Here is a 25762-nt window from a genome sequence, read left to right as displayed (position 1 = left end):
CTTTCGGGTGAAAATCTGCACCGCACTTCCTTTAGTATTTTTATCATAATTTTCTCTCCCGATATTCGATTGAGGCAAATTGGATTGTAAAGATAACTCAAAGGGCTATAATTTTACTAAATGTAACTATTTTCCAATTCGAATATTTACTAAGCCAAAAATATCTCAATATCCGTTTAAAAACCTAGAACATCCTTGTGCGGTTGAAAATTGATTTCTAAAAATATTTTGATTATATTTTACTCATTTTGACTTCTAATTACATCCAATTGACCGCTATTATTCTCAAATCTTTATTTTTAGGTCTGACACAACTTTTAAGTATTTACACTTACATTCATCGAGTTTCACTTAATAACACATTATATAATAAATTAGGCTATAGTTTCATTAAAAACTACAAAATGTCCATATTTTAGAGCTCGAACAAGTGTATAAAATACACTTATCAAATATCTCTAAATTTAAATATTTGTTTATCCTCAAACAAAACATTAACCTAACTTCATAAACACACAAACATGCAAAGAATTTTATTATTAGATACCTTGTTGTTTTGCCATAGGATTGAGAACATTATATCACATTTATTAACAGCTTCAAATTAACAATACAAAGGCTAAACTTCCACTTATCTAATGCAAAATGTGTGTGTGTGTGTGTGTGAAGAATCAAATATAATGTCTTACATTCACGAGCAAGTTCACTTCCCAACCCTCAATGGTCAATTATTTCCTTTCTTCGCTCATAAGATTCACACACCCTGATGCGAACCCAATAGCAACGAATACTAACGAACCCACAACTAGATTAACTCAATTCCCAAGAGCGCCAAATAATTGATGGTTTTGGATTTAATCCCCAATCAATGAACTAAGCAACCAAAAGTATTAAATTAATGACCTCTTAATTACATGGAATAAGGATCTCACCCGGATAATTGTGAACGCCACAAGAAATAATGAATTCCTTGATAAGTTCAATTGCTTTAGCAAGAACAAGGATTGGAAGCAAAATCGCTTCTTTGATAAAATCTCTCAAATTATCAAAAGGGTGCTTACAATGAAAAAAATAATCCCTATTTATATGAGTTCAAGGAAAACCCTAAAAACCTAATTAATAAGGTAAATTACGTCCAAAATATTATGAAAATAAGGAATAATAGAATTCTGGTCAATATAGGAATCTCGGGAAAATCCGAAAATCTGGTCGCCGAAGTTGTCTATGCGACCGCATAGTTGGACAGCATGCGGTCGCACTAACCAAATGAAAATGCTGCTTCGAATCCCTACCTCATGCCATGCGGTCACATGGATTTTACAACCATGCGGCCCATGGTTGCCCGGTTGAACCTCTGATTGGCTTCTTCTTTCGCTTGCTTGTGACCATTAGTTCCAGCTTGCTTCAGCCTCTAACCCCAACTACAATCTTGTACCTTGGCTTGCCCACTTCAACATTACATGCTCCATGGCTCGAACCACTAATTGTGCAGCTTTTATTAACCCCTCGAAGTCTCGATCGTGGCTTTGGTTTCTTCCAATCAATCACTAAATTCTTGATCATCGATGGTACATCCCGGATCATATCACACTCCTAAACTAGTTTTTCTTTCATTCTCTCACCCTAGTATGGTTCTAAAGTTTAGTTTCACTTACCAATTCCTTACACCATTCTAATTTTGTTTAGCTCAGCCGGCAACATCAACAATTTATTCATGCGAGGATTCTCTTAATTTATGAATGTTTCGACAATCTAATTTATACAAAGTAATTCAAATTCACTAGTTATCTAAGCCCCCAACAATCAGTTCTTTGCCTACTTGTACCAATTTTTTTCAACTTAATTTTTGATTTCACCCTTTTATCTCTTCTTGACCCCTCTAGAGAGTTTTGAGTCGGTAAATCTTCAGATTTTGAATACCAAAGGATATTAGGTTTCAAGATACCCTACGGGTTTACTGACTCGAGTCAAAAAGTGGAGGCGTGAAGCGTAGTCGAAATAAGTACAATGCTTATTTTTTATGAAAGAAAAGCACAATTTACACGGGTTAGATATCTACCATTTGGTTCACCAAACTCATACTAGAAAGTCACACTCCACGAAATCTTTTTCATATGCACGGAATTACCATAATCTGAAATCATTTCTTTCACCGGTGAGAACGCCCTAAATTATTATGTATACGGTTAAGAGATTAAGCACCTAATTTATCTATTCACCCTAGGCATATGAATTTTCTTATTCTTGTTTGAAGCTAAACCTAATTATCATGCATGAATATTGTACCACTTCACATAGATAAATAGAAAAGTTAACTAAAGCATATGATTCATCCACAGTCCACAAACTAATACATGCTCTCAAGTATATTTATCATACAAAAGTATTTAGAGTGTTTGGTAGGAATTAAAATTAAATTTTTTTAGCAGGTTGTGATAGAAATTTTTGAAATGTGTGGTTGAAAAGTTGTGTGACTCATGGAAGATATGGTTAATATTGGTTGTTTGACTTTAACTTAAATTAAAATCCGATTTTAATTTGTACCAAACATGCTCATCATATGATACAAACACTAACTACTATATATATATATCACACGAAATCAAATCATATCACACAAACACTAACTACTAAACAACTGGTAAAGGCAATTAACAACTAATGATTCACCCCTCACACTTAAAATACACATTGTTCCCAATTTAAAAATAAATAAATAGGTGGGTTAAGACTTTCCTAAATACATCAACTTGTGTCATTGCCATCATCTTGGTGAGGTGGATATAGATTAGCTTTCTGATCACGTTGTTGCCCACAAACTTAAGAATATTCCTACAAACAACATAACGAGAATGTTATGATAATAAAATACACAATCCTAAAGCTAAAAACTAAGTAATAAGAATGGGATAGAATTCGGGTTGCCTTCCAAGAAGCGCTTCTTTAAAGTTATTAGCTTGACTTTTTGTCATAATTGATTATGGTGGCTCGAACCTAGTTATTACATCCTTACATTTTATGTAGCTGTCATTAAGACACTCTTTCTTTGCCCTCCAAATTTTGAAGATTCCATTCACATATCTACCAAAAAGTCCACCAAAATTTGATTTTATTCTCTAAAAACTTCATTGATCAGGTGACTCTTCATCAATTCTACAGCAAACTTTGATGTTGGGAGGTTGCTCATATTGGTGTAATTATTGAATATCTCTTGCTTGTCCTCTATTCTCAATATTAGCTCATCCTTCTCCATGTCAATCAAGGTTTGACCCGTTGCTAAGAATAGCCAACCCAAAATAATTGGAACGTCTCGATCTTTTGGTATGGCCAACACAATGAAGTCCACGGGGAAAATTAAATTTCTTGCTTTTATGAGTGCGCCACGTGACCTTGAAATTGTTCTATCAGCAAGTTGTAATGTTATTGTGTTGATTTGACTTTTTCCAATCCAATTTTCCTGTAAATAGAATATGACATTAGATTTATACTAACACCTGTGTCATACAATGTATAGAATAAGAATTTTCAATGGAATTTGGTAAAATAAAACTCACTAAATCTTTCAACTTAGGAGAAAATTTGTTTTGTACTCTTGCACTACTTTCTTCCATTAATGCCACAATTTCAAATTTCAGAAGTTTTCTTTTCTTTGTCTACATCTCTTTCAAAAATTGTGTAGCTTGAAATTTGTAATATTGCATCAATCAATGGAATATTAATCTGGAGCTTCTTCAGAACATCAAGAAGTTTTTCAAATTTTGTGTTTTGTTTGTTCTTATTAAACCTTTCAGGAAAAGGAATGGGAGGTACGTAAGTCTTGATTAGATTTAGTGCATTGGTAGCAGATTTTTGTACTTTCTTCATTCTCAATTTAGGTTGGTGCAGATTTTTCTTCCATTGTATCTACTTCAACCTCTTCTGGTTATTTTTTCCTTATGGTCTTTTTTGCAGTAACTCTGGTAATTGTACCCAACTCTTGTAGTTATAGCATAAATATTTTCCTCCATCGACTTCTTTCGAAGTCTTTAAGGAAATGGAAGTAGAGGTACATATGTTTTAACGCTTACAGAAGCCCTGGGTGGATCGTTTTCGACTATTCTTATTACCATCACTTGCTTTTTAGGATTTGTCATTGTATGACTTGGCAATGATCCATATGGACATTCTGTAAGTTGTTGAGCTATCTGACCAATTTGTGTCTCCAATTTCTTGATAGATGCTTGCTAATTTTGAAAATGAATATCAATCTATTAGAATACTTTGTTTTTTCTGCATATATTGATGAAACATCTCTCCTAAACTTGGTCTTCTCTCTTGCTGGAAATTATTCGTATACGTGTTGAAATTAAGGGGGCCATTTTGAATAAAGTTTACTTGATCCTCTGAAGAAGTAAGCATAAAGCAATTTTCTGTAGCGAGATTTCTCCCACAATTCTCACATGCTGAACTAACCATCACCACATTTGTTCCATATGTTTGCAATTTTACAAGTAACTCTACCTTCTTTGTCAAAGGTCCTATCTATGCATTAGAAAACGTTATGTTGTTTAATTCATACATTTTAGCTATTTTCTATGGTACCACATTTTTTAATGAGAACATTGAATGTGTAGTAACAATTAACCCAAAAATTCCATACATTGTTGAATTGATTTGTCTACGATTGATCCACCAGCAGAGGAATCCTCCTGAGACATTGACAGTTGTGAAAGTCCGGTGTAAAAGTATTGTACTAGATTAACTATGGTAATTCTATGATTTGGACACTTTTTTATGAGCTCCTTGAATTTTTTCCATACCTCATGATAACTCCACCCATCTCTCTGTTGGAAAATTTGAATTTTCAATCGGATTTTTGCTATTTTTGCTGGTGAAAAGAATTTATTGTAAAATTTTCTAGTCAGTTCCTCTCATATAGCAATGATTCCATGAGGTTCAGCATCTAACCACTCTAATGCTTCATCTCGCAGTGTGTATGAAAATAATCGCAGCTTAATAAAGTCTTCATAATTCCTAAAGCATGAAAATTTTGACAATTTCTGAGAAATTTGGAGATATATGTATTCGGATTTTCATGAGATGGACCATAGAATTGGAGATTGTTGCTGGTCAAGTTAATCCAATTTGCTTTATTTAAAAGCTATTCACTCCAAAATCTGGATATGTTATACTAGAGCGTGCTGGAGCTACTATGAGCGTCAAAAACATTGAGACTGGTAAGTCCCCTTCATTTATTTCCTCTCATTCATGCTGCTAATCCAATGGTGCTGCTACTCTTGTGGCCACTTGTCCAATTGGTTGTATAGGAATAGGAATATTTTGATCGCCAGCTATTTGATATTGTTGTTTTCGTTTGTGTTATTTGCTTCATCTCTGAATTTACATTCAATTTTTGAACCAAACGATTCAAAATCGTCGTCTTGGGTACAAAGCATATAACTAACATCTTTTTTTTTTAAATAAAAGAAAGTAAATAAATCAAATAACAGTTAAAAATAAAACAAATTAAGACTAAAAGTAAATAGTACAAGACAACGGCATCAAAAACTTGTTGCATTTTTCTACCACAATGTACGATATCGTAACAAGTAATATAGTTGATCTTTAAGTTAGGATTGTCATTCTCACGAGGACTAGACTTTAATGCTTAATTTACAATTTCTAACTTATATTTGATGGAGATAAATAAGAATAGTAGTTCATTGTGATTTTTAATCTAGCTACTTAAAAATACATAGATGCACAAAAAGATTGATTTAGAATTTAAATAATGAACGAATATTATGATAGAATAATTTTAACTTTGATCACCTTTAAGTCTCAATTCAGCATTCAAATGTCTAACGCAGTGTTCAATCGAATTCTTCTATTGTATTTGATTTACCCCTTTCAAGGTCTCATTAAACTTATTTAACTAATTCAATCACATGTCTCTATACGAATCAACTTTAGTTAAACGAATTATTAATTCTAAGAATTCATATATTGACCGTAATAATTAGTATAGGTATCTCTACAAATTATACTAATTTATCGAATATTACTATATGATCTACATCTCAAACTCACCTCTCGATTCGTAAAAAATCACAAAAATTATCAAATTAGTGATAAGTAATTCAACACATTAAACTAATAGCAAAATCAACCCATGTAAAATAAAAGAATATGATTCTTGAATAAAAGAAATAAAGAATTCCAAGTAGATTACATTGTTCATCCTAATATGAAATTTAGCTACACAGTGAAAAAGGAAAAATAAGAAGTTGTCATTGAATATATCACCGAATTTTGAATAAAGATGTAGAAAAGAGATTAATCTTGTATCAAGATCTTTTTCCTCTTCCAATCATTGCTTCAAAACTTGAATTTCTTGAAAAAAAAAATCTCCTTTGAATTGCGTTTTTCAATCTCTAATTGTATTCTCTATCTTTCAACGTGTGGAATCCCCATGAAAGTGCTAATAAGTTGTATTTATACTCCACACGCTTGTATCGAACGTAGGGTTTTTATGGATTTCAAAACGGACTAAAAACGAGCTCTAGATACATCCATCAACACCTCGAGCCATAAGAATGGCGCCGCGGCTCAATATGGTGGGATTTTGTGGCACCACCGCTATCAGGTGAAAATCTTCATTGCACATGTAGAAAAGAGATTAATCTTGTATCAAGATCTTTTTCCTCTTCCAATCATTGCTTCAAAACTTGAATTTCTTGAAAAAAAAATTCTCCTTTGAATTGCACTTTTCAATCTCTAATTATATTCTCTATCTTTCAACGTGTGGAATCCCCATGAAAGTGCTAATAAGTTGTATTTATACTCCTCCACACGTTTGTATCGAACGTAGGGATTTTATGGATTTCAAAACGGACTAAAAACAAGCTCTAGATACATCCATCAACACCTCGACGCCATAAGAATGGCGTCACGGCTCAATATGGTGGGATTTTGTGGCACCACCGCTAGCAGGTGAAAATCTTCATTGCACTTTCTTAAGTATCTTTATAATAAATTTCTCTCCCAATATCATTAAGGCAATTCAAATTGGGTTGTAAGAATAACTCAAAGCAATACAATTCTACTAGAAATAGCTATTTTCCAATTTGAACGTTTACTAAGCCAAAAATAGATTTCATTATTTGACGAAAAATCTAGAACATCGTTATACAGTTGAAAATTGATTTGTGAAAATATTTTGATCATATTTCATTCATTTGACTTCTAATTGCACCCAATTAACCCCTATTATTCTCGAATCTTCATTTTGAGGTCCGACATAAGTTTTAATTATTTACACTTATAGTTCCCAAATTTTGGATCTTGCCACTTTTCACCGATTTTCCGCTTCTTTCAATTCCATGTTCATTCATCGAGTTTCACCTAATAACACATTATATATTAAATTAGACTAAATTTCATTAAAAGAACTAAGAAATGTCTATATTTTAGATCCCAAATAAGTGTAAAATACACTTATCAAGGTCTATCAGCAACAGCTTGTTATAATAATTTACTGCCAATAACAAAACAATCAGGATCCTATCAACTGAAAAGAATGCACAATGGGGGGTTTTGATACTCTAACAGGGGCCGTAACAGTGCACCAAATATTGGAGGGGGCGTCGGCCTATTGGTGCCTGCCACAGGGCCTATCACGGCCCTGTCACAATAGTAAAACCCCACAATGGGCTACTGATCCAAGTATAAAAATGCACCTGTCGTATTTACAGATAAGTGGGACGACAACCTCAGTACTAAAGAAATGAAATTTTGATGCCTGAGAATAGATATCAATTGATACTAGACGACAGTTCTTTCAGAAGTGAGAATGGGATTAGTGTCGCCAACCCTTTATCCAGTCTAACAAGTCAGACGCCCAATGATAATTCTCCACTTAAAAGTATGACGACTGATCATGCAGCACATTTAGCTGAGCAAGTATCCTGGCAGCTAAAGGTCTCAAGCTGTTGTTTCCCCTTTGTGTCAAGTCGATCAAAGACATTTGAGCTGAGGGTCCATACTTTTGTTTGATTTCCACCAGTCGAAAAATCCTTTCTAAAGAACTTAAAACCTTCTCCTGTAACCTTGGAGGACCGCTAATTAATTTTATCATCACAGGTAGAGCGTTTGCTTCAACAAGCACCTTGCTACCACATTGCAGCCTTTCACCATCAATTAAAGTCAGAAGCGCATCTAAAGCAGCTTCACAGGCTCCAGGTTCTGGCTGTCCTAGAACTCCTACGAGAGGTACGACGGCACCAGCCTCTAGTAGACAAAATGAGGATTCTACAGTACAAATTCCTCCATGAACGGGGCAACCTGCCTCTGGTATAGCGGAGAAGCACCAAAAACCCTGATGCCTTGGGATTCGCCTACTCAGCGTAGGAGAACTCACTGAAAGCTGACCAAGAGAAATTGCAGCTTGTCTTCTTGTCAGACTGGTCCCCACCTCTAACAACTGCACCAACACTGGAATGATCCCAGCTTCAGCTACTTTCTTCTGTGATTGCAGGTTCGTTGGAACAGTTAAATGACATATAGCTCCAACAGCATTCTCGATCAACTGACTTCTTTGGTGACAGCTATTCTTGTCATCAGGAAGAAAACTAAAAATTATAGGACCACCACCTGATTCCAACAGCCACCCAGAGATTTGTGTGGGATCAGGAAGGTGAGCAATAATGCCCATTGCATAAGCAATTTCTTCCTCGTCTTTAGAAGTCCTCATGACATTGAGTAATACCTCAATTGATGACCGTTCCACATGCTCCAAGATTGCAGTGCCATCATTATTTTCAGTCACGCAATATAACAGCTTAACAGCATTTGCCCGTAAACTCAGATCATCAAGCTCACATAATCGAACCAACACTTGCACGGCTGAGTACTGCGAAGACAATCAAGTAGCAAAAAGTCAGCATTAACATGATTGCATCCAATCGATGGCATAAACTTGAAGACAATAGGAAAGAGTGACTTATATATCAAGTTTGTCGGAAGAAAATTCTTTGGATGACTTGCACACAGTGAGTAAACTGTTTATAGACTCTAATTTGCATTAAAGCTAAGCAGATTAAGAATTTACCAATTTCCCATATGGTTATTCATCAACATATAACAAAACAAGTTTTATAGTCTCTTAGTCAAATACTGCAATTATTAATGTTCAATTCAAATGCAACTTTTATGGTGATTGGTCTAAAGAGTAAGTTTGTCAATGTACACTGACAAATGAACAGAAACTTATATACTTTAATCCACTTAAACAAAAGTAGTTAAAGGGTGGATTTGATATGGATCAAATCTTTGGAACTTGTAACAGTAGATTCCAGAGACGAACTTTTGGTGACCATTAGGCCAAGGAATGGGCCCTGATTCCCATGAAAAGCATCCTTCCGTTAAACGAAATGACAAATTTTATGATTTGATCATGCTGAATGGGTGGAAAATCAAAAGAAACAGTGAAGCACTAATATGTAAAAGTAGGAAATACACCTAATTGGCTTAAGGTTTTCCGTGAAGTAGGATCTCAAGTTCTTATTATGCCATTGCAGTTCATCATTCACTCCTCAACAGATTTGAATTAGGCAAAAGTTGCTCGTCCTAGACCAGTATTTTAAAAAATGGCCTGGGCATTGAACGAAACGGGGTCAAGGGTCAAAAGGATCGACCGGGTCAAACTGGAAGTCAAAATAAATAATATTTATTTATTACTACGAAAAAATGTTAACAATATGTGGTTGAATTTTACGTCACCAATTCAAAGCAAATACAGATTCATGTTTGTTAATATCTGTAAATTTGCACATCTCAAAAATTAACACCAACTTATCCAAATGATAAGTTTGATTAAAATTAAAATGTTTCAACCAACAAAAAAGAGTACCTTTCTACAACTACTTGATATAGAAATTGGTGATAGAAGACTAAAAAAAGCAGTAAGTGTTAATTGGGGTTTCATGAAGTCCAAGGTTGAAATTAAAGAATTGAGATGAGAGAGGAAATAGCTATAAAAGGAGAAGCCCATTGAGTAGGAAAATCGGCAGCCTTGGGTGAGCCTATGTTCCCAGTCATAATTCTTGGGAGTTTGAATCATTTTTCTTATTAGGAGAACCCAAAAAAAGGGGAAACCGCAGCCTTTTCAGCCAGTTTATGATGGAACTGACCAAGTGATGGATTTTTTACCAGTTCTTTTGTTAACGTTTATTATCTTATAAGCAAACTGGATTTTGGTCCAGTACATGGTTGAAGCAGCCATTAGGCTCTGGTTTAAAGACATTGTCCTAGATTACTCCAAGAACTTGATGCACGCTCTCCTTAGTGCTTACTCTCTTGCTGCTTAGAGTTTGTTTGAGTACTAAGTTTGACTTTTAGCCCACTCCATAGGTTGTTATTCTCCAAACTGGCTCAGTAGCGGTTGCTGAAGCCACTTGTGTTGTAAAGTGCACTGTGATCTTCACTCTTCTTAAAAGAGGTTCAAAGATTGTTGATCTGTCTTAAAGAGAGAAACCCACGCTCAAGGCAAAATTATATTCTGAGCTAGCAATTTCAAGGGGGAGATTTGGTAGGGTCGTGTATGCTTTGAAGGTATATAAGAGAAAAACTCAAATACATGAATGGCTTGAGACTTGATGGTGTAAGCTATTTTTTCCTCCACGAGGACCAAAACATTGTGCCAAATGATTCTATGGCACAACAAAGTTTGTTCAAAATCAATGGTTGAGATGGATGTGAGTGAATTTATACAAGGTTGAAGTTAGGTTAGAAATTCCATTCCACAAAGGATGTCTTGTACCAACTCTTGGGAGGAGGAATTCCCGACATGCTTTTATAATAGTCTAATGCACCAATTCTGGAGAAGACAAATCCCATAATATTCTTCATTTTAAGACCTCTTTTCAACCACTCTAGGTGTCCCTTAAAATTCCTTTTGTTGTTATATAGTAGTTAATATATTTATGGTGGCATGCTATTACGACATAGTACAAGAGAAACTAGTAGAATATACAGAGAACATAGAAGTAAAGCACACCCAAACTGGCGTGGTTCATCTCAAATAAGCCCGCATCCACAGGTAAATACTAATAAATCCACAAGAGAATGGGTAATTACGAGGATGTCTCACACTATCTCAGGAAAATCCATAATTCATCCCAATTCTCCCTCTCAGTGAGAAGAATCGCTCCTAACTACCTCTTTACCATCTCTTCTTATAGGGATCAAGTCAGCTAAATGGACTATAATAAATAAGCCAAGTCCTTAACCGTGTTCAGACACTCAGGAAAGGTAATTTTTACTTGAACTAAATCCCATATTCACCCATTGTAAAGACTGCAAAATAAAAACAGTGGCTATCGTCATAGTTCATCTGAGAAAGAAAGGCAATTTAACCACACAGCGTCAATGCTCTACAAATCCTAAATTGCACACCAACACATTCTTTCTTGATTTTTAAAAGCATGCAGTTGATTATGCAAGAGCAAAAACGGAGTTTTTACCTGTCTCAGTTTTTCCCTGACAGTAATACCAGAAGTAGATAGGCACAGGGCATATAATGCCTGGAGAATATTTTCCTGCACAGCTGGTCCTGTTAAGTTAATTAACGAAAATAGTTTATATATGTCCTCATCGGATTCCAACATCAAAACCTGTGATTCTCCCGGATGTTGAACTGTCGTTGACTGTGAGAGCTTCACAAGAACAGCAGCTACAAGTTCCCTCAAACTTTGAGATGATTTGTGATTGAAGAGAATGTCAAGCAACGGACGCATAACACCTTTTCTTATCATCTCCTGGCTATTCTTTCGTAATGTTGACAGGTTCAGCAGGGCTCCAATTGCTACTATACTCATTTCAACGTTATCATGTGAGATCAAGACAAGAAGTAAATCTATGACACCCTCTTCAACCAGAGATGATTTATTATGATCGGTTAATTCCATCTCTCCCAAAGTTTTTGCCATTCTGATCTGCACATCCTCATGTCCTGAACGGAAAAAATGTTTGAACTTTCCAGGTTTTATACTGCCAATGGGCATAGACTAAAATAGCAAGGTGTAGCGCTAACTAATAGTGAGAGCTTGCATACATTTTCTACCTAAATATCCAAATTCAAATCCCCAAACATGAATTTCAGACAAGATAATTGGTTAACTTTAGCATTCATAAAAATTAAATATTCTGTCATTTTCTTTTTCATAAACTAATCTTCAACTTTAGCATTCATAAAAATTACATATTCTGTCATTTCTTTTTCATAAACTAATCTTGAACTAAAAATATCTATTAACAATTTAGTTGATCGTGGTAGTATTCAAATAATATTTAGGTGACTTTTGCATATGGGGTCAATTTTTTATGGCTCAAAAAAATTCTCAAGGTCATTGGAAACTTCTGGAAAAAGATAAAATGAGGTACATAGATGGATTCAAGAAATGTTATACATTAAATATTAACAACGACTACATGCAGGAAGAACTGTGCTTTTATATTGAGGTGAAAAAACTCGCCTAACTTCGAGTCTCTAGCTACTTGGGTATGCCTTATTTACATTTTATTTTTATTTTTAATCCATAGTATTTAAAGACTATTGAGTGACTAGATCTTGAAAATTAAGCAACATAAAAGAAACTATGAAAAAAATACTTAAGACTCTCATATAGAAATTAAAACCAACTCCAATGTGAATCATCTCATGTTGTGCATCTGATTCTCCAGTGCAGATTCTCCATATTAAGCTCTAAAACTGGATGTGCGCTGACAATGCAGTTAATAGATAGGGAGATGTTATTTGTTGGAATATTGAGCGATCATGATCACTAACATTCCCCAATAATGCTGACTACCAATTCTGAACTAGAAGAATTATTAATATAAGGGAGGACTTTGTATTTGAGCCCAACAGTTGAGAACCCCACAAGCTTTTTAAAAATGAACCTGAACAATTGATCTTATTCTTAATATCCATTCTTGGAAATGATCTCTTAGCGTGCCAAAGCTATTATTCTGATTAAGTTTTTGAAATCTCAAACTTGCCAACAAGTTTCCAGGTAAACTCTGATTAAGGTTGTTGCATTTCAAAGTAACATAGCTATCTACAAATTTCTGATGTTCCTGTGAAGGGTAAGACCTAGAAAACATAGAGACAGTAGTTAAGTTTCAACGGTCAAAGGACTGAACCTGAAGAAAGACGCTGCAGGAGGTATTTAAAATAATTATTCTTTGCCATGAGGATAACATTGTCATCTGAGAATGAAAGATTGTCCAAAATGTTTTTTGCATATCTGGCAGCTTGATTGTCATCACCGCTTAACATGGTGACCAGAAGAAGTATGCAGCCCTGGACATTTCCGATGCATTTACGGACTGATTCACATTTTGAGAGTTCCAAAAGTAATGCAGCTGCTAATTTTCCTTCCCCAATGCGACGTCCAAGAGACTTAGCAATTAATTCCATGCCATTGCGAACTCTAGCAATTCTTTCCTGTAAAATGTATCATCTTAGGACAAGTATTAAAAAAACACTCATAGATGACCTACTGTTCTTGAACTGAAAGGAGTTTTTTCATAATAAAAAATAAATGTACTAATAAAACAGAAGTATCGGTAAAACCCAATATTAATTAGGCATATGTTACAATAATCTTCCACAAGTTCAACGACTTCATCTGAATAAAATATCAGTTGCTAGCAGCACTCAACCCAACTTAACAAAGCCTTCACCCATACTTATTTGGGCTCACCAAGGCTGGAAAATGAATTGAAAAGAATCTGAAATTTATTATTTGCTCAATTCATTTCAGTAGAATTTCACAAATGACCAAATATTATTTCCCAGCATACAATTTGTTTGCAAGTTATCTACATAGGACTTCAGACCACAAAGAAGCATCAATTCGCTAGATTGTAATGAACAAAAGAAGTACCTTGGCATCATCATTATCCTTTCCCAGCAAGCAAAGGATGACAAGAGCACGCTTTCTGATATCTCCATTTTTAGCACGAAGAAGCTTAGTAAGACACGGTATGTAATTCTCCAATACAATCCATTCTCGGTGCATTTCTCTTTGTTCACAAAGATCTTGCAGCTGTTCTAGGCATTGAAGCACTTCCTCATCCTCTCCAGATGATAGTCTAGATTTCAAGGAAGTTAGAATGATCATAGTGTTTCTGTCCTTCCATTCTTCAATAGATTGCCTTAGTGTTTTGTTAGGCCTCAGCATTGAAGTATCTAGTGGAGTCAAGGTCATGGGACACAAGTGACCATCTTGCTCTTCCAACCACTTCTCTATGGCGCTCCTCTCATATGTATGTCCTGAAGGAGTTTCCACAGGATCAACCATTACCTCTTTAGTGATTGGGCAGTAGAAGGACTGGAGAGGTTCTAAAGGCTGATTACCTAAAGATGCTCTCTTCATTAAATACCTCTTTTCTCTTTCCTCCAGAGACGATGCTACTTCTGCCCTTTCCAACAAAGCAATAATTTGATCCATCTGTATGGCTTCAGCCTTGTCTTTCCTCAACCGTAAATTTTCTATTTCGCTCTTAAACTCTTCAAACTCCTTTTTCAATGCTGCTCGATCAGTTGGAACTCCAACAGCCTTTGCAATAGAGACAAGCAAATTATTGGCATAGGAGCGATCAACATTCCTTTCCTGTATTCCTGATTCGATTTTTCCCAAAATCTCTTCTTCCGCAAGGGCAGCCCTAAACTCAGCATTTCTCATGTTATTAACTAGCTGGTCAATATCTTCTCTGGTCGCCACTGAAATATCTATAGAAGCCAAAGGAATGCAACTCATTGCATGGGTAATCTCTTTGGTAATGTCTTCTATGCGCTTAGCAATTGACCTGGAATTCACAAAAAGATAAAATCTGTTTCTCTCCCTGCAATCCCCAATAAGCTGTTTAGCAACCTTCGTCTCCCGGTAAAGAATCTCCACAAAGTTTTCCAAGCCTTTTGAATCACTAATGTCCTTCCCATTCAACTCCCGTAAGAGAGGAATGATGCGATCTAGGTAAGATGAGAGTTCTTGAAAACTCTTCTCCTTAATGAGGACATTTTTGGAAGTAATTGATACTTCAATGATGGCCTCTATAGTTTGAGGAAGGAGTTCCATTATCGGACCAAGAGACGGATTAGTTATAACATCCATTACCATTTCCTTACCAGCTAATGACTTTTGTCGACCAGTATCGTCACCAATCCCAGCACACAACTCAGCTGAAGAAGATGCTCAATCCCATTTACTATATACCTCACATAAGGAAGATACCCAAAAACCACATGACATGAGAAAAATGGCAATCAGAAAATAAAATCAGGACTCCAGTTTCATATATAATTAAAATTTTCTATGACCCAAAAAAAATAAAAATCTCTATTTCAGTATGTCTGAATTTTAAATAATCGATCAACAAGACAAGAAATTGATTAAGCTCATTAAGTCACGAATTTTGTGTGCGTGTGTCAATAAAAAAACAAAAGATTAAAAGATAAGGATGCATAATTCTCGGCTTTTCCCATCAACCAAAGGGGTCGATGAATTCTTAAGAGAAGGCGATGACCAAAGAAGAAATTATATATGATTATGCTAATAAAAATCAAAATTCCATATAATGAAAAACGCAAAGAATGGAACTATTCTTCTCATCTTCTTCACCACGACGACCAAAAAAGTCAACATAAATAATAAGAGCTGACCTGGGCACCCACAACACTGGAAATCTTTCCCAATGAAGCTGTGAGTTGAAAATGATCAATCATGACTGCCAAGGTGGAAACAAGGAACGTTGAGGAAAGAAACATTCGCTCAAGACTAGATTTGTGCAAATTTTCAAAGAAAATATCAAGAAAAAAAATGATGTAGTTCACCAGAGAGAATTGGAAGAAGCAAAAAAATATAAGAATTGGAAGGCCGCCTATGTAGTTCAACACAAAGATGTCTAATCTTTCTAGTCTGGTCCGTCTTGCATGAAGAAAAGTCACAGAGACAGACCATGAAACCGTGTATACTCGTTTCGTTCAGTCTTGACGCTAATCAGGACCCAACAAAAGCTATCGTCCACATGCTTGCTTTATTTTAATAATAATAATAATATCAAGCTCCACCGTTCATAATTTATTTTTTCTCGATATCGTCTTTGAAAAATCTAATAAATACATTTTCTTATTTTTTAAATAGTAAAAAAAACAAAAANNNAAAAAAAAAAAAAAAAAAATTTTTTTTTTTTTTTTTTTTTTTTTTTTTTTTTTTTTTTTTTTTTTTTTTTTTTTTTTTTTTTTTTAAAAAAAAAAAAAAAAAAAAAAAAAAAAAGGGGCAAACATATAACTGGATTGGTTCGATTAATCAATTATTTGAGACTTTAAATCGCCAAACCGACCCACCATGATTTTGTTTGCAAGAAAACCAAATCAAATCAATTATCTGTATTAAATCGATCCGAACCATCTCGAGTTGGTTCAATTTGATTGGTTTGGTCGACTTTTCGATTTATTTATTTTTATTTTTCTTCTTTTTTTTCCCAATGAATTTTATCTGTATTAAATCGATCCAAACCATCTCGAATTGATTCGATTTGATTGGTTTGATCGACTTTTCGATTTTTATTTTTTTTAACATGGCAAGGAGCGTGAAACAGTTTTTTTATGCATTGATCCAGCATTCACGTGACAGACGTGAAAGAAATGAGGGCATGGTTTCTTCTATTTCATTTAACAACGTTTCCTATCAATTTACAAGAATCATTAAACAGAAGACCAATAACAAAGTTCAAGAAACCATTAGAATTCATTTACCATTCAAATTTGACAAAAAATTCACTTGGGTTTAGTTCAATGGCGCCTTCCCAGTCAAATTTGACTAAAATATCACTTGAATTTTGTTTTTTGTTGCGTTTTCAATCAAATTTGACTAAAATTTCACTTGAGTATAGTTTATTGACGCATTTTCAATCAAATTTGACAAAAATTTCACATGAATTTAATTTTTTGATTCGTTTCCAATCAAATTTGACAATAATTTCACTTGAGTTTGATTCATTGGCGCATTTCTATTCAGTCCTCTGAATTACTATGGTCAATAATGAACTATAGTTTTTTTTTCCCACACAATAAAATAATGTAATATGATTCGAGATAGAGACGTAATCAAAAGTCGCATTTTTCTTTGGATTAACTTCAAAAGACCATAACAACTAGATTGGGACATCACTTTTTGATTCCTATAATTCAATTCAAGCTTGCTTTTGGTTTGACAATACTCGTTCATCGTTGAACATCATGCTGTACCTGTACGTAGAATGTTGTTTTCTGGGGTACAAGAAACGCGTACACTGTAGTAAGACATGAGTGGACTGGACTATCCCCCATGTCAACTTTGGAAACGTATCAACTAATATATGGTGTAATTTTCATGAACAGGCAAGCCAGTACTGTAGAAAGAAAAAGTAAACATATATAACCAACTTTTTTTTTTTTTAATGACAATGTGTGTCCGAGCCAACTTACGCGCACCTCGACTAATCCCACGAGACCCTGAAATTTACAGTCGAGTACTCACCTCAGTGGCTCTGAGAGAACTCGAAACATATACAACCAACTTTGAAACAATTTAATGTCTAGAGCAACATGCTAATGCTTTCCAAATCAGTTTAGAGCCTGCTGGCCGACATATGACAGCCTATCAACAGATCTCATTAGTGTCGACCTTGACGATAGACTAAGTAGGCAAACGTCCAAGGCTAGAGGGCCCAAAAAAAATTATTATTATATATATATATACACACACTACGTTTATAAATAATCAAGAAATTTTTTCACTGCGGCAGCCTATCTACAAATTCCAAGTGGCATAATCACAATGAATCTTGTGGTAATTGCTTATCTGTTAAGAATTTATATTCTGGACAGTTGTGGATATGGTACCTCGTATCAGTTCTGTGCATCTTTTATCTCCATTGGATTTCATTAGCTTTTGCCTACCTCCCTGAACATTTGTTAATGCCTTCAATGGCCCCTAAACCACCTCTCCTTACATATATTTGAAACTCCATTTTGAGGAATATGAACTCCCTAAACGCACAGGCCAAATTTTATTAAAAAGATTTGGAGTCAAATTTTAATCCATCGGGAAGTGAAATATAATTCGATAAAAGCATAGAGACATGCCTTACCAACAACTTGGACAAGATCTACTGACCGCACTATAGTGTTAATCTGCTCCCATTTTCAATCAAAGATCGGACAGCAAAATTAAAATACAAATCATCACAAAACAAGCAAAAACTACCATGAAATGAACCTGAAAACGTCACATTTTCCACTTCGCATCATAACTCAGGAAAATGAAAAAGAAGAAAACTGCAAGAAATAGGAAAATATACAGATATGCATACTCGGTGTCCAGAAGCTCATGCTCGAACTCGAACAAAAATGAAAAACCTAAAAAAAAAGGATCACGCATCCACCAAGAACCAGTGAAACAACTCCAAAATCATACCACAGGTAAGAAATCCGTTTGTTAAATTAAGAGGCTTAAGCAAATCCATAAGAAACTGTCAAACAATAATATTCTCAAACACCAACATAACAAATTAGAAGAAATCAAGTGACATGAATGCAAATGCAATAAATCATTTTTGGTCCAATGTGGTCCCCAAAAAAAAAATGTACTAGCTGTATTACCATTTTTCGAATAAGAAAGAAGTCAATGTTATTCAATCAAATATATAAAGAAGAAAAGCATAAAATCAACACTCTTACTTCATACCATGCAACTGTGCAAGTACTGAAAATCACAAGGATGAAGAGGCAAGAATGTAACAGAAAGTCTCAGATGACACCATAAAAAACGTCTATAAGCATTTGAGATTCACAAATCAGATTTAGTTCATCGCCTTGTACTCAAATCCAAAGTGCCTGAGAACAGATTTCAGTGTAGTCTGATATGTCTGAACATAGTTTTCATTTAGTTTATTGCATCAGAATTAAGAATTTAAGGCCATAATGAAAATAGAAATACCTTTTTCATATTTCACTTACATTACACTATAGATATGAAACCCGGTAACTGCAAGATTTTTGTGCTTATTCTAATATAGTCAGATACAGGCAGCATCATATCTAGAAATAATTCAGGGAATAGTTTACTAAGGTAGCAGTAAATTTTACACTGACCTGAGAAGATTTGTTACAACCTCTCAAAGGCTGACACAGCTCAGAACCGTAGTAGAAGGCAATGTGAGTCAGGAAAGAACGGTCCTCACTAGACCTTATCATCTTTACACTGTAGATGTGGATTTGCAACACCTATCATCTTAATTCTATAGTACATGTTCAGCTTAAGAACCCCAAGTTTGGGCCAAATTTACGAATTCTGCAGCCTTGGATGCAGAGTGCATATTCATATCCTTTCTTAACCACAGAGGCAGCAGAATTTGCGGAACTTGATTTTCAGTTAGTTTGATAAATGTTCAAGACATATTAAGTTTCACTTCTGATCTTATTCCTAGATGCTCCTGTGCAACCTGTAAGTATCAAAAACATAATAGCAGCCCCGAGCCAATGAGTGGAGCTATCGTGCTCAGCAAGGAACCCACGTAAACTCTGAGCTGCAGCTCTACTACTGACCTTATTCTCTCCCATACTCAACTCTCCTATGGACACTTCCTTTGAAAAGGCAATTCCAATGAAACGGGCATTGTTGATTATATTCTCTAGTAGGACCTTTGAATATCTCTGCTCAATCCTACGAAAGGACCTATGACAGCAATATTAACAGCACTTCAAACAACTCTACATAGCATTCTCTAGCAATATTCTTTCTAAAAGAACCCTTCCCTTATCAACATTGGAAACTATATTAGCCAATAGAATTCCCCAAGAATCAGTATCAATTCTCTGATTACTAGAAGCAGCCACAGAAAGCACCCTGCAAACTTCTGCTTCACATTTTGAATTGCAGAGCCCTTCAATTAAGATAGAATAAGTGGACTTGTCCAGCAATAAGCCTTTATCCAACATCTCCTCCAAGACTTCAATCCCTTCCCTTGCATTACCTACCTTACAAAACCCCTTGATCATCATGTTATAAGTAAAAGCATTTGGGGTGCATTTCTTCTCCACCATATAATCCCACAACCTGCCTGCCTCACACAACTCCCCTCTCTCGCACATCCCGGCAATAAGAGTATTAAACGTCAACAAACTAGGTATTGTACTTCTCTCAAACTCATCAAACAACTTCCGCGCTTCCCAAACTTTCCCTTCCTTACAAAGCCAATGTATAAGAGTGCTCGATACTGCATTATCTGGAGTACAATTCTTTATCAACAACTTCTTCCACAACTCACACGCATCCTGAACCTTCCCTTTCTCACACAAGACATCAATCACCCTACAACATAATGCTGAGCTTGGTATATACTGTTTATCAAGCATATCACTAACCAAATTAACAGCTTCCCCAGACTTCTTTTCCTTACACAAAGCCTCAATCATGACACTATAAGTAACATCATTTGGCTCAACCCCATTCTCCTCCATCTCATCCATCACTTTCGTTGCTTCAACAAACCTTCCTTGCTTACAAAATCCATCCATCAAAACTGTGTATGTGGTTGCATCAGGCAACCACCCTCTATCCAAAATCTCATCAAACACTCTCTTCGCCCCTACCATATCACCTCGTGTCACATACCCACCTAAAATAGTCGTATAACTGACAACATTGGGAACCATTCCCATTGCTGGTATTTCATCCATAAGCCTAACAGCACCCTCAATATCATCCCTTTTACACAGAGCCTTCAATAATATGTTACAAGTAAACACATTAGGCACGATGCCAAACTTTCTCTGGCAATTCTTAAACAATATGTAAACAGAATCGTATTTCTTGTTCTGAACCAACGAGTTTAAAAGGGTGTTAAAGGATCGAACTGACCTTTGTACACCAAAATCCTTGATACGAATGAAGGTTTTAAGGGCTTCTTTCGGTTTACTAGCAATTCCGTAGTTCCTGATCAATGTGATGAATAAGTTCTCCCCGCATTTGATATTGGAATGAAGGAGATCATTCAAAAGGGCATTTACGGGTTCAAAAGCACGGGCGCGGGAGAGTTTGTGAATGACGGAGTGGTAGGTATCGTAATTGTGGTGAAAATTGGGGTGATATTTACCGGCGTGGTTGAATATTTGGAGGGCAAGGTCGAGGTTTTGTTGGCGGGTGATAATAGAGACGAGGCGTTTGTGTGATAGTTTTTGGGGCCAGGGCTTAATTGGGGGCGTGACAGTGTAGGATTGGAGGAGCTGGGATTTGGATTTTATGGTGGAAAGGTGGTGGTGGGATTTGAAGATGTCATCTTCAGCAGCAGCTGTGGCGAATAGGTGGAGGATTGAGGGTTTAGCCGTGGAGACGGAGCGATAGGATTGAATTCTCCAGCGGGATAACATAGTCGCGGTGGCGCAGGAGAAAGACCGAGGAACAATTAGAAGGGTTTCGGTGGATGTCCGTTCAAAAATGGGTCTGAATTCTTCTGCACGTTCAAGATATTTTGGGCCTGCAAAAATTGGAGTCACTGTTCCAAACGACTGGAAAAGCCCAAAATGTTGAAAAAAAGTGTTCTTTTTTTGCTAAATCTGCTTTAAGATTGATTTGGGTTTTACAAACACAATTTTTGCAAAAAATAAGCAGTTGATTTTGTGTATAAGAGGCAAATATAAAGCCAAAGAAATCTCCATGTGACTGCATATCAGCATTCGTGCTTGTTAAATACCCAATATTAACAAACTAGCCAGCTGCTGATATTATATTTCTTGGAAGAGCTCATCCATATTGAGTAATATTCACTATAAAGTGTGCACGAAATTCGTTGATATATGTAGTGTAATACGTGCTTGGAGATGAGTGGAGACAGCATCTGTTGACGCGTCTGGTTCCCAACCAAATTCGGAGGTCAACAGAATTCATATATTCCTTTCTTTTCTTTTCTTTTCTTTTCTTTTCTTTTATTATTATTTGTTTTTATTCCAAAGAACTTATGAATTGAAACTTATTAAAACTATTCTATTACAATAACCAGATTCATTATCTAACTAATCTGAATTACAAGCAAAATCATATGAAAATACAATCGAAGGTAGTGTATTTTATTGAAATTTAACTTAAATTTTTTCTTGAAGGCTACTAAAACTGCAATGCTTCACCTTCACTTTGATAGCCCCACTGAGCTTTTGAGCCCTCTTAGCAATCCCAAAAAGGAGATTTTCCTTGTGCTTCAATTCCATCTTTTTCATTTCAGATGGAATAAATACCAATTGAGTCCCATTCAACTCATCATAAATCCTCTCAAACTCCTGCAAAACTTCACTCGCCATTCCCACCTTATTTTTCTTTATCAGCAACTTCACCAACTTCACCAAATGCCTATGAAACCTACCCTTTTCTGCAACCTCCTTCATTACACGTCCCTTCTCTTTCTCTTCGACACAAGGGTCATTCAATACAACTCGGATCTGTTCATTACTTAGCCATTTCAATAGCCTCTTTACATCCCTCTCCACCTCTTCAAGCGAGCTGTTGCACTGAGCCACGTCTAAAAGCGCCGTCGCATAGCCGCTGGCGGCTTTCTGGTGGGCTGTTTCTGTTCTTGATGGAGATTGTTTGGGAGATGAGTGTTGAGAGGAAGAAAGGAATGGATAAGTACCTAAAAGTGTGGCTTTAGTGGAGATGGAATTTGCAGGTTTAGCAACAGAATAACAAAAATAGGGATTTGGAGGAAGAAAATGATGATGAGATGATTTGGGATTCTTGAAATGATAGAATTCACGAGGTGTCGAATGAAGTGAACTGGAGATGTTCAAGGAAGGTACGGGGCTTGACAGGGTATCCATGGAGAGACAGAAGCTGAGCTGCTGAGGAGAAGAAGCCTCTAAACAAATTAATTATTTGGATTCACTTTGAGGTGAAGAATAGATTGCTGCAAGAAAAGAATAGCAGGAGGATAGGTTTTCGTATCTCAGCCACTGGATGTCCAATTTTATTTTATATATATATTTTAGTTGGTAAATAAAAGATCTAGTAGTTATTAATCCAATCTGTTTTTGTTTATTAATTTTACCTTCCCCAAAAGAGTCGAATTTTGTCATTGAACTGGAAAGACTTCACTATTACAACTTCAGCACAGTGTTAATCGAACTATTAACCATCAGGGCCGTATCATATGGTTGAGATTATGTGCAGTTAAAAATAAGTTTAAAAAAATTATTTTTAGAATAATTTGTAGTAAACATGGACTTAATGTAGCTTATATTGCGATATTTAAGATGACAAATCTCTCTGTGTTAGGTTGATCGATATTTGACCTTTCTTCCATTAAAATTTGGACAAAAGATTAAGGGCAACTTATAAAAATAACCTTAAAATTGAAAGTCTTTTGAAAAATCATATGAAAAGTTTTTTAGAAGTAAAAAATATTGTATAAAATTAAAAAGTGACATTGTATCACTTTTTTTATAAAAATTGTGTCACTTTTCTTTTCACGGTGTCACTTCTAAAAATTTAGTATCACTTTTTTATTAAAAAGTTGCATAAAATGTCACTTCTATTAAGAAATGATATTTGTTGCTAAAAAAAAAAAAGTGATAGAAATTTCAAAAGGATGATTGAAAAAAAATGACAAATACTAAAAAAAGAGTGATAAAAATTTACAAAAACTGACGAAAATTCAAAAAAAAAAAAAAAAAAAAAAAGGAAAAAAAATTTAAAAAAAATTAAAAAAAAAAAAAAAAAAAAAAAAAAAAAAAGAGTGACAGAAATTTAAAAAAGTGACACAAATTAAAAAAAAAATTACGCATATTCAAAAAAAAAGTGACAAACAGTCAAAAAGTGACAAAATTAAAAAAAAAAATAACAGACTCAAAAATGTGATAAACACTTAAAAAGTGACAAAATTAAAAAAAGTGACAAACACTCGTTTAATAATTAAAAAAAATGGTGAAATTTTTACAGCATTGTCTTCGATGTAATTTATAGTATTTCATAAGAATCGAAACAAATTAATAGAACCTCAATCAAAATTTCAAGTTAACCGCTTCCAGTATTCAAAGCCGTAGAACTTCGATCGCCGAAAGAAAAACCTCTATGAGTTTGCTACATAAGTTACAACAAATCATTGTCCAAAACATTCAATCGTCACTTTCTTGAACCCATACATAAGGATCAAACACTTCCACGTAAAAAACCTACTGTTTATATGCTAATACGCAAATAAATTTCAATATTCATAGATCCTTGTTACCTTTCATAACCAAGTCACATAAACAAGTGCACACATTAATATTGAACAGAAAAAGGCTTACCTAGGTTTATTTTCTTGAATATGCTTAGCGATGTTAATGAGCCGAGTCGAGTCGGCTCGGCTCGTTACCATACGAGCTCGGCTCGTGAGCTCGGCCCGTGAGCTTCTTTTTTAATTTTTATACACGTTTTCTTTCTAAATATTTTTTAAAAAATACAATTTTAATAAATTTTTATCTTATAAGTATTTTTATTTTGTAAACAATTTATTTAGATAAAATATGTTTTACTAATAACTTATAAGTTATTAGTAAAACATATTTTATCTAAATAAATTGTTTACAAAATAAAAATACTTATAAGATAAAAATTTATCAAAATTGTATTTTTTAAAAAATACAATTTTAATAAATTTTTATCTTATAAGTATTTTTATTTTGTAAACAATTTATTTAGATAAAATATGTTTTACTAATAACTTATAAGTTATAATTTATAAGTAATTTTAATTATAATGTAGTTTTTTTATGATTTTATCTTATAAATAATACTTACTTATAACTTATAAGTTTTTTTTAATTATAATTTAATTTTTTTCTTATAAGTTATAAATAATTTTTAGTTAATATATTTTAATTTTCAAGTTTATTTTGAAGAAAACATATTGATTGAAAATCATTATTTTATAAATGATAAAATTAAATATGATATGAGAAATTGTAAAATGATTTTTCAAAATATTTTTCCTTTTTAAAATAATAAAAATAATAAAATATAAACCCTCCTCCTTTATCCTGGTTTGGGACCGGCTACTTCAATAGTCTTATTTCGAGTAGGCGGAGTTAAAAATTGTACACGAACAATTTGCTACGTGTACAATTTTTTTTTAAAAATTATAAAGGTATTAAAATAAAAATTCGTCATAAATATGATTAAACTAAATATCACTTACTTGACTACATGCAATTTCGACATATTTATTTTGCAGTCGAAAATGAGCGTCTTGCCAGTCCTTCACGCACATTAATGCTTCCAAAATATTTTCTTTTAGTCGATTCCTAACATCAGAGAGAACTCTAGACCCTGCAGTAAAAGTAGATTCCGAAGCTACAGTGCTAACCGGAGGTGTTAGTAGATCTTTGCCATTGCAGAAACTATGGGCAATCGGCGTTCATACTTTCGCCAGAAGTCAACTACTTCTTCTGAATTTTTCCTTAATGCATTGTTACTAAGCCAATTATGATTAAAGTAATCAAGTAATTCAGCAAGCAACGCATTTTGACTAGTACATGCAGTAGAAGACAAACTACTATGACTGGAGGAATCATATGCATTTCCAATTTGACCATATCTATATAAGTTCATACCTTCAAATAGATTTAAAATTTCAACGTCGTCATCTCCTAAATTAGTGGGAGGAGTACTTGTAGAGCCGAAGGGTATACGAGTAACTTGTGTAC

General features: G+C 34.6%; 3 protein-coding genes across 6 annotated transcripts; all 3 read right to left on the bottom strand.

Annotated features, from left to right (window-relative positions):
• Positions 1-7423: 7423 nt before the first annotated feature.
• LOC111411958 (U-box domain-containing protein 43-like) lies at positions 7424-16043 on the bottom strand. Of its 2 annotated transcripts, XM_023042660.1 has the most exons (5): positions 15707-16043; positions 13929-15252; positions 13183-13486; positions 11502-11989; positions 7424-8890 (listed from the first exon to the last, which is right to left on the bottom strand). In XM_023042660.1, the coding sequence occupies exons 2-5, from the start codon at positions 15162-15164 to the stop codon at positions 7898-7900; spliced, it is 3021 nt and encodes a 1006-aa protein (XP_022898428.1). In that variant the 5' UTR covers positions 15165-15252; positions 15707-16043; the 3' UTR covers positions 7424-7897. The 2 variants fall into 2 exon arrangements, with proteins under 2 accessions (XP_022898428.1, XP_022898427.1); XM_023042659.1 differs by having other exon boundaries at positions 13929-16043.
• A 1725-nt stretch (positions 16044-17768) lies between these two features.
• LOC111411956 (pentatricopeptide repeat-containing protein At5g16420, mitochondrial) lies at positions 17769-21972 on the bottom strand. 3 transcript variants are annotated; one of them, XM_023042656.1, is made up of 3 exons: positions 19181-21972; positions 18178-18220; positions 17769-18076 (listed from the first exon to the last, which is right to left on the bottom strand). In XM_023042656.1, the coding sequence occupies exon 1, from the start codon at positions 21455-21457 to the stop codon at positions 19799-19801; it is 1659 nt and encodes a 552-aa protein (XP_022898424.1). In that variant the 5' UTR covers positions 21458-21972; the 3' UTR covers positions 17769-18076; positions 18178-18220; positions 19181-19798. The 3 variants fall into 3 exon arrangements, with proteins under 3 accessions (XP_022898424.1, XP_022898423.1, XP_022898425.1); XM_023042655.1 differs by having other exon boundaries at positions 17769-18220; XM_023042657.1 differs by lacking the exon at positions 18178-18220 and having other exon boundaries at positions 17770-18076.
• An 88-nt stretch (positions 21973-22060) lies between these two features.
• On the bottom strand, positions 22061-23033 carry LOC111411957 (ATP synthase delta chain, chloroplastic). Its single transcript, XM_023042658.1, has one exon. It carries the CDS (start codon positions 22895-22897, stop codon positions 22169-22171), a length of 729 nt encoding a protein of 242 aa, XP_022898426.1. The 5' UTR covers positions 22898-23033; the 3' UTR covers positions 22061-22168.
• Positions 23034-25762: the final 2729 nt, after the last annotated feature.

Source organism: Olea europaea, chromosome 16 (genome assembly GCF_002742605.1).
Source record: "Olea europaea var. sylvestris chromosome 16, O_europaea_v1, whole genome shotgun sequence".
NCBI classification, from domain to species: domain Eukaryota; kingdom Viridiplantae; phylum Streptophyta; class Magnoliopsida; order Lamiales; family Oleaceae; genus Olea; species Olea europaea.
The sequence above is the reverse complement of the archived record's forward strand: the minus strand, read 5'-3'. Positions and strand labels throughout refer to the sequence as shown.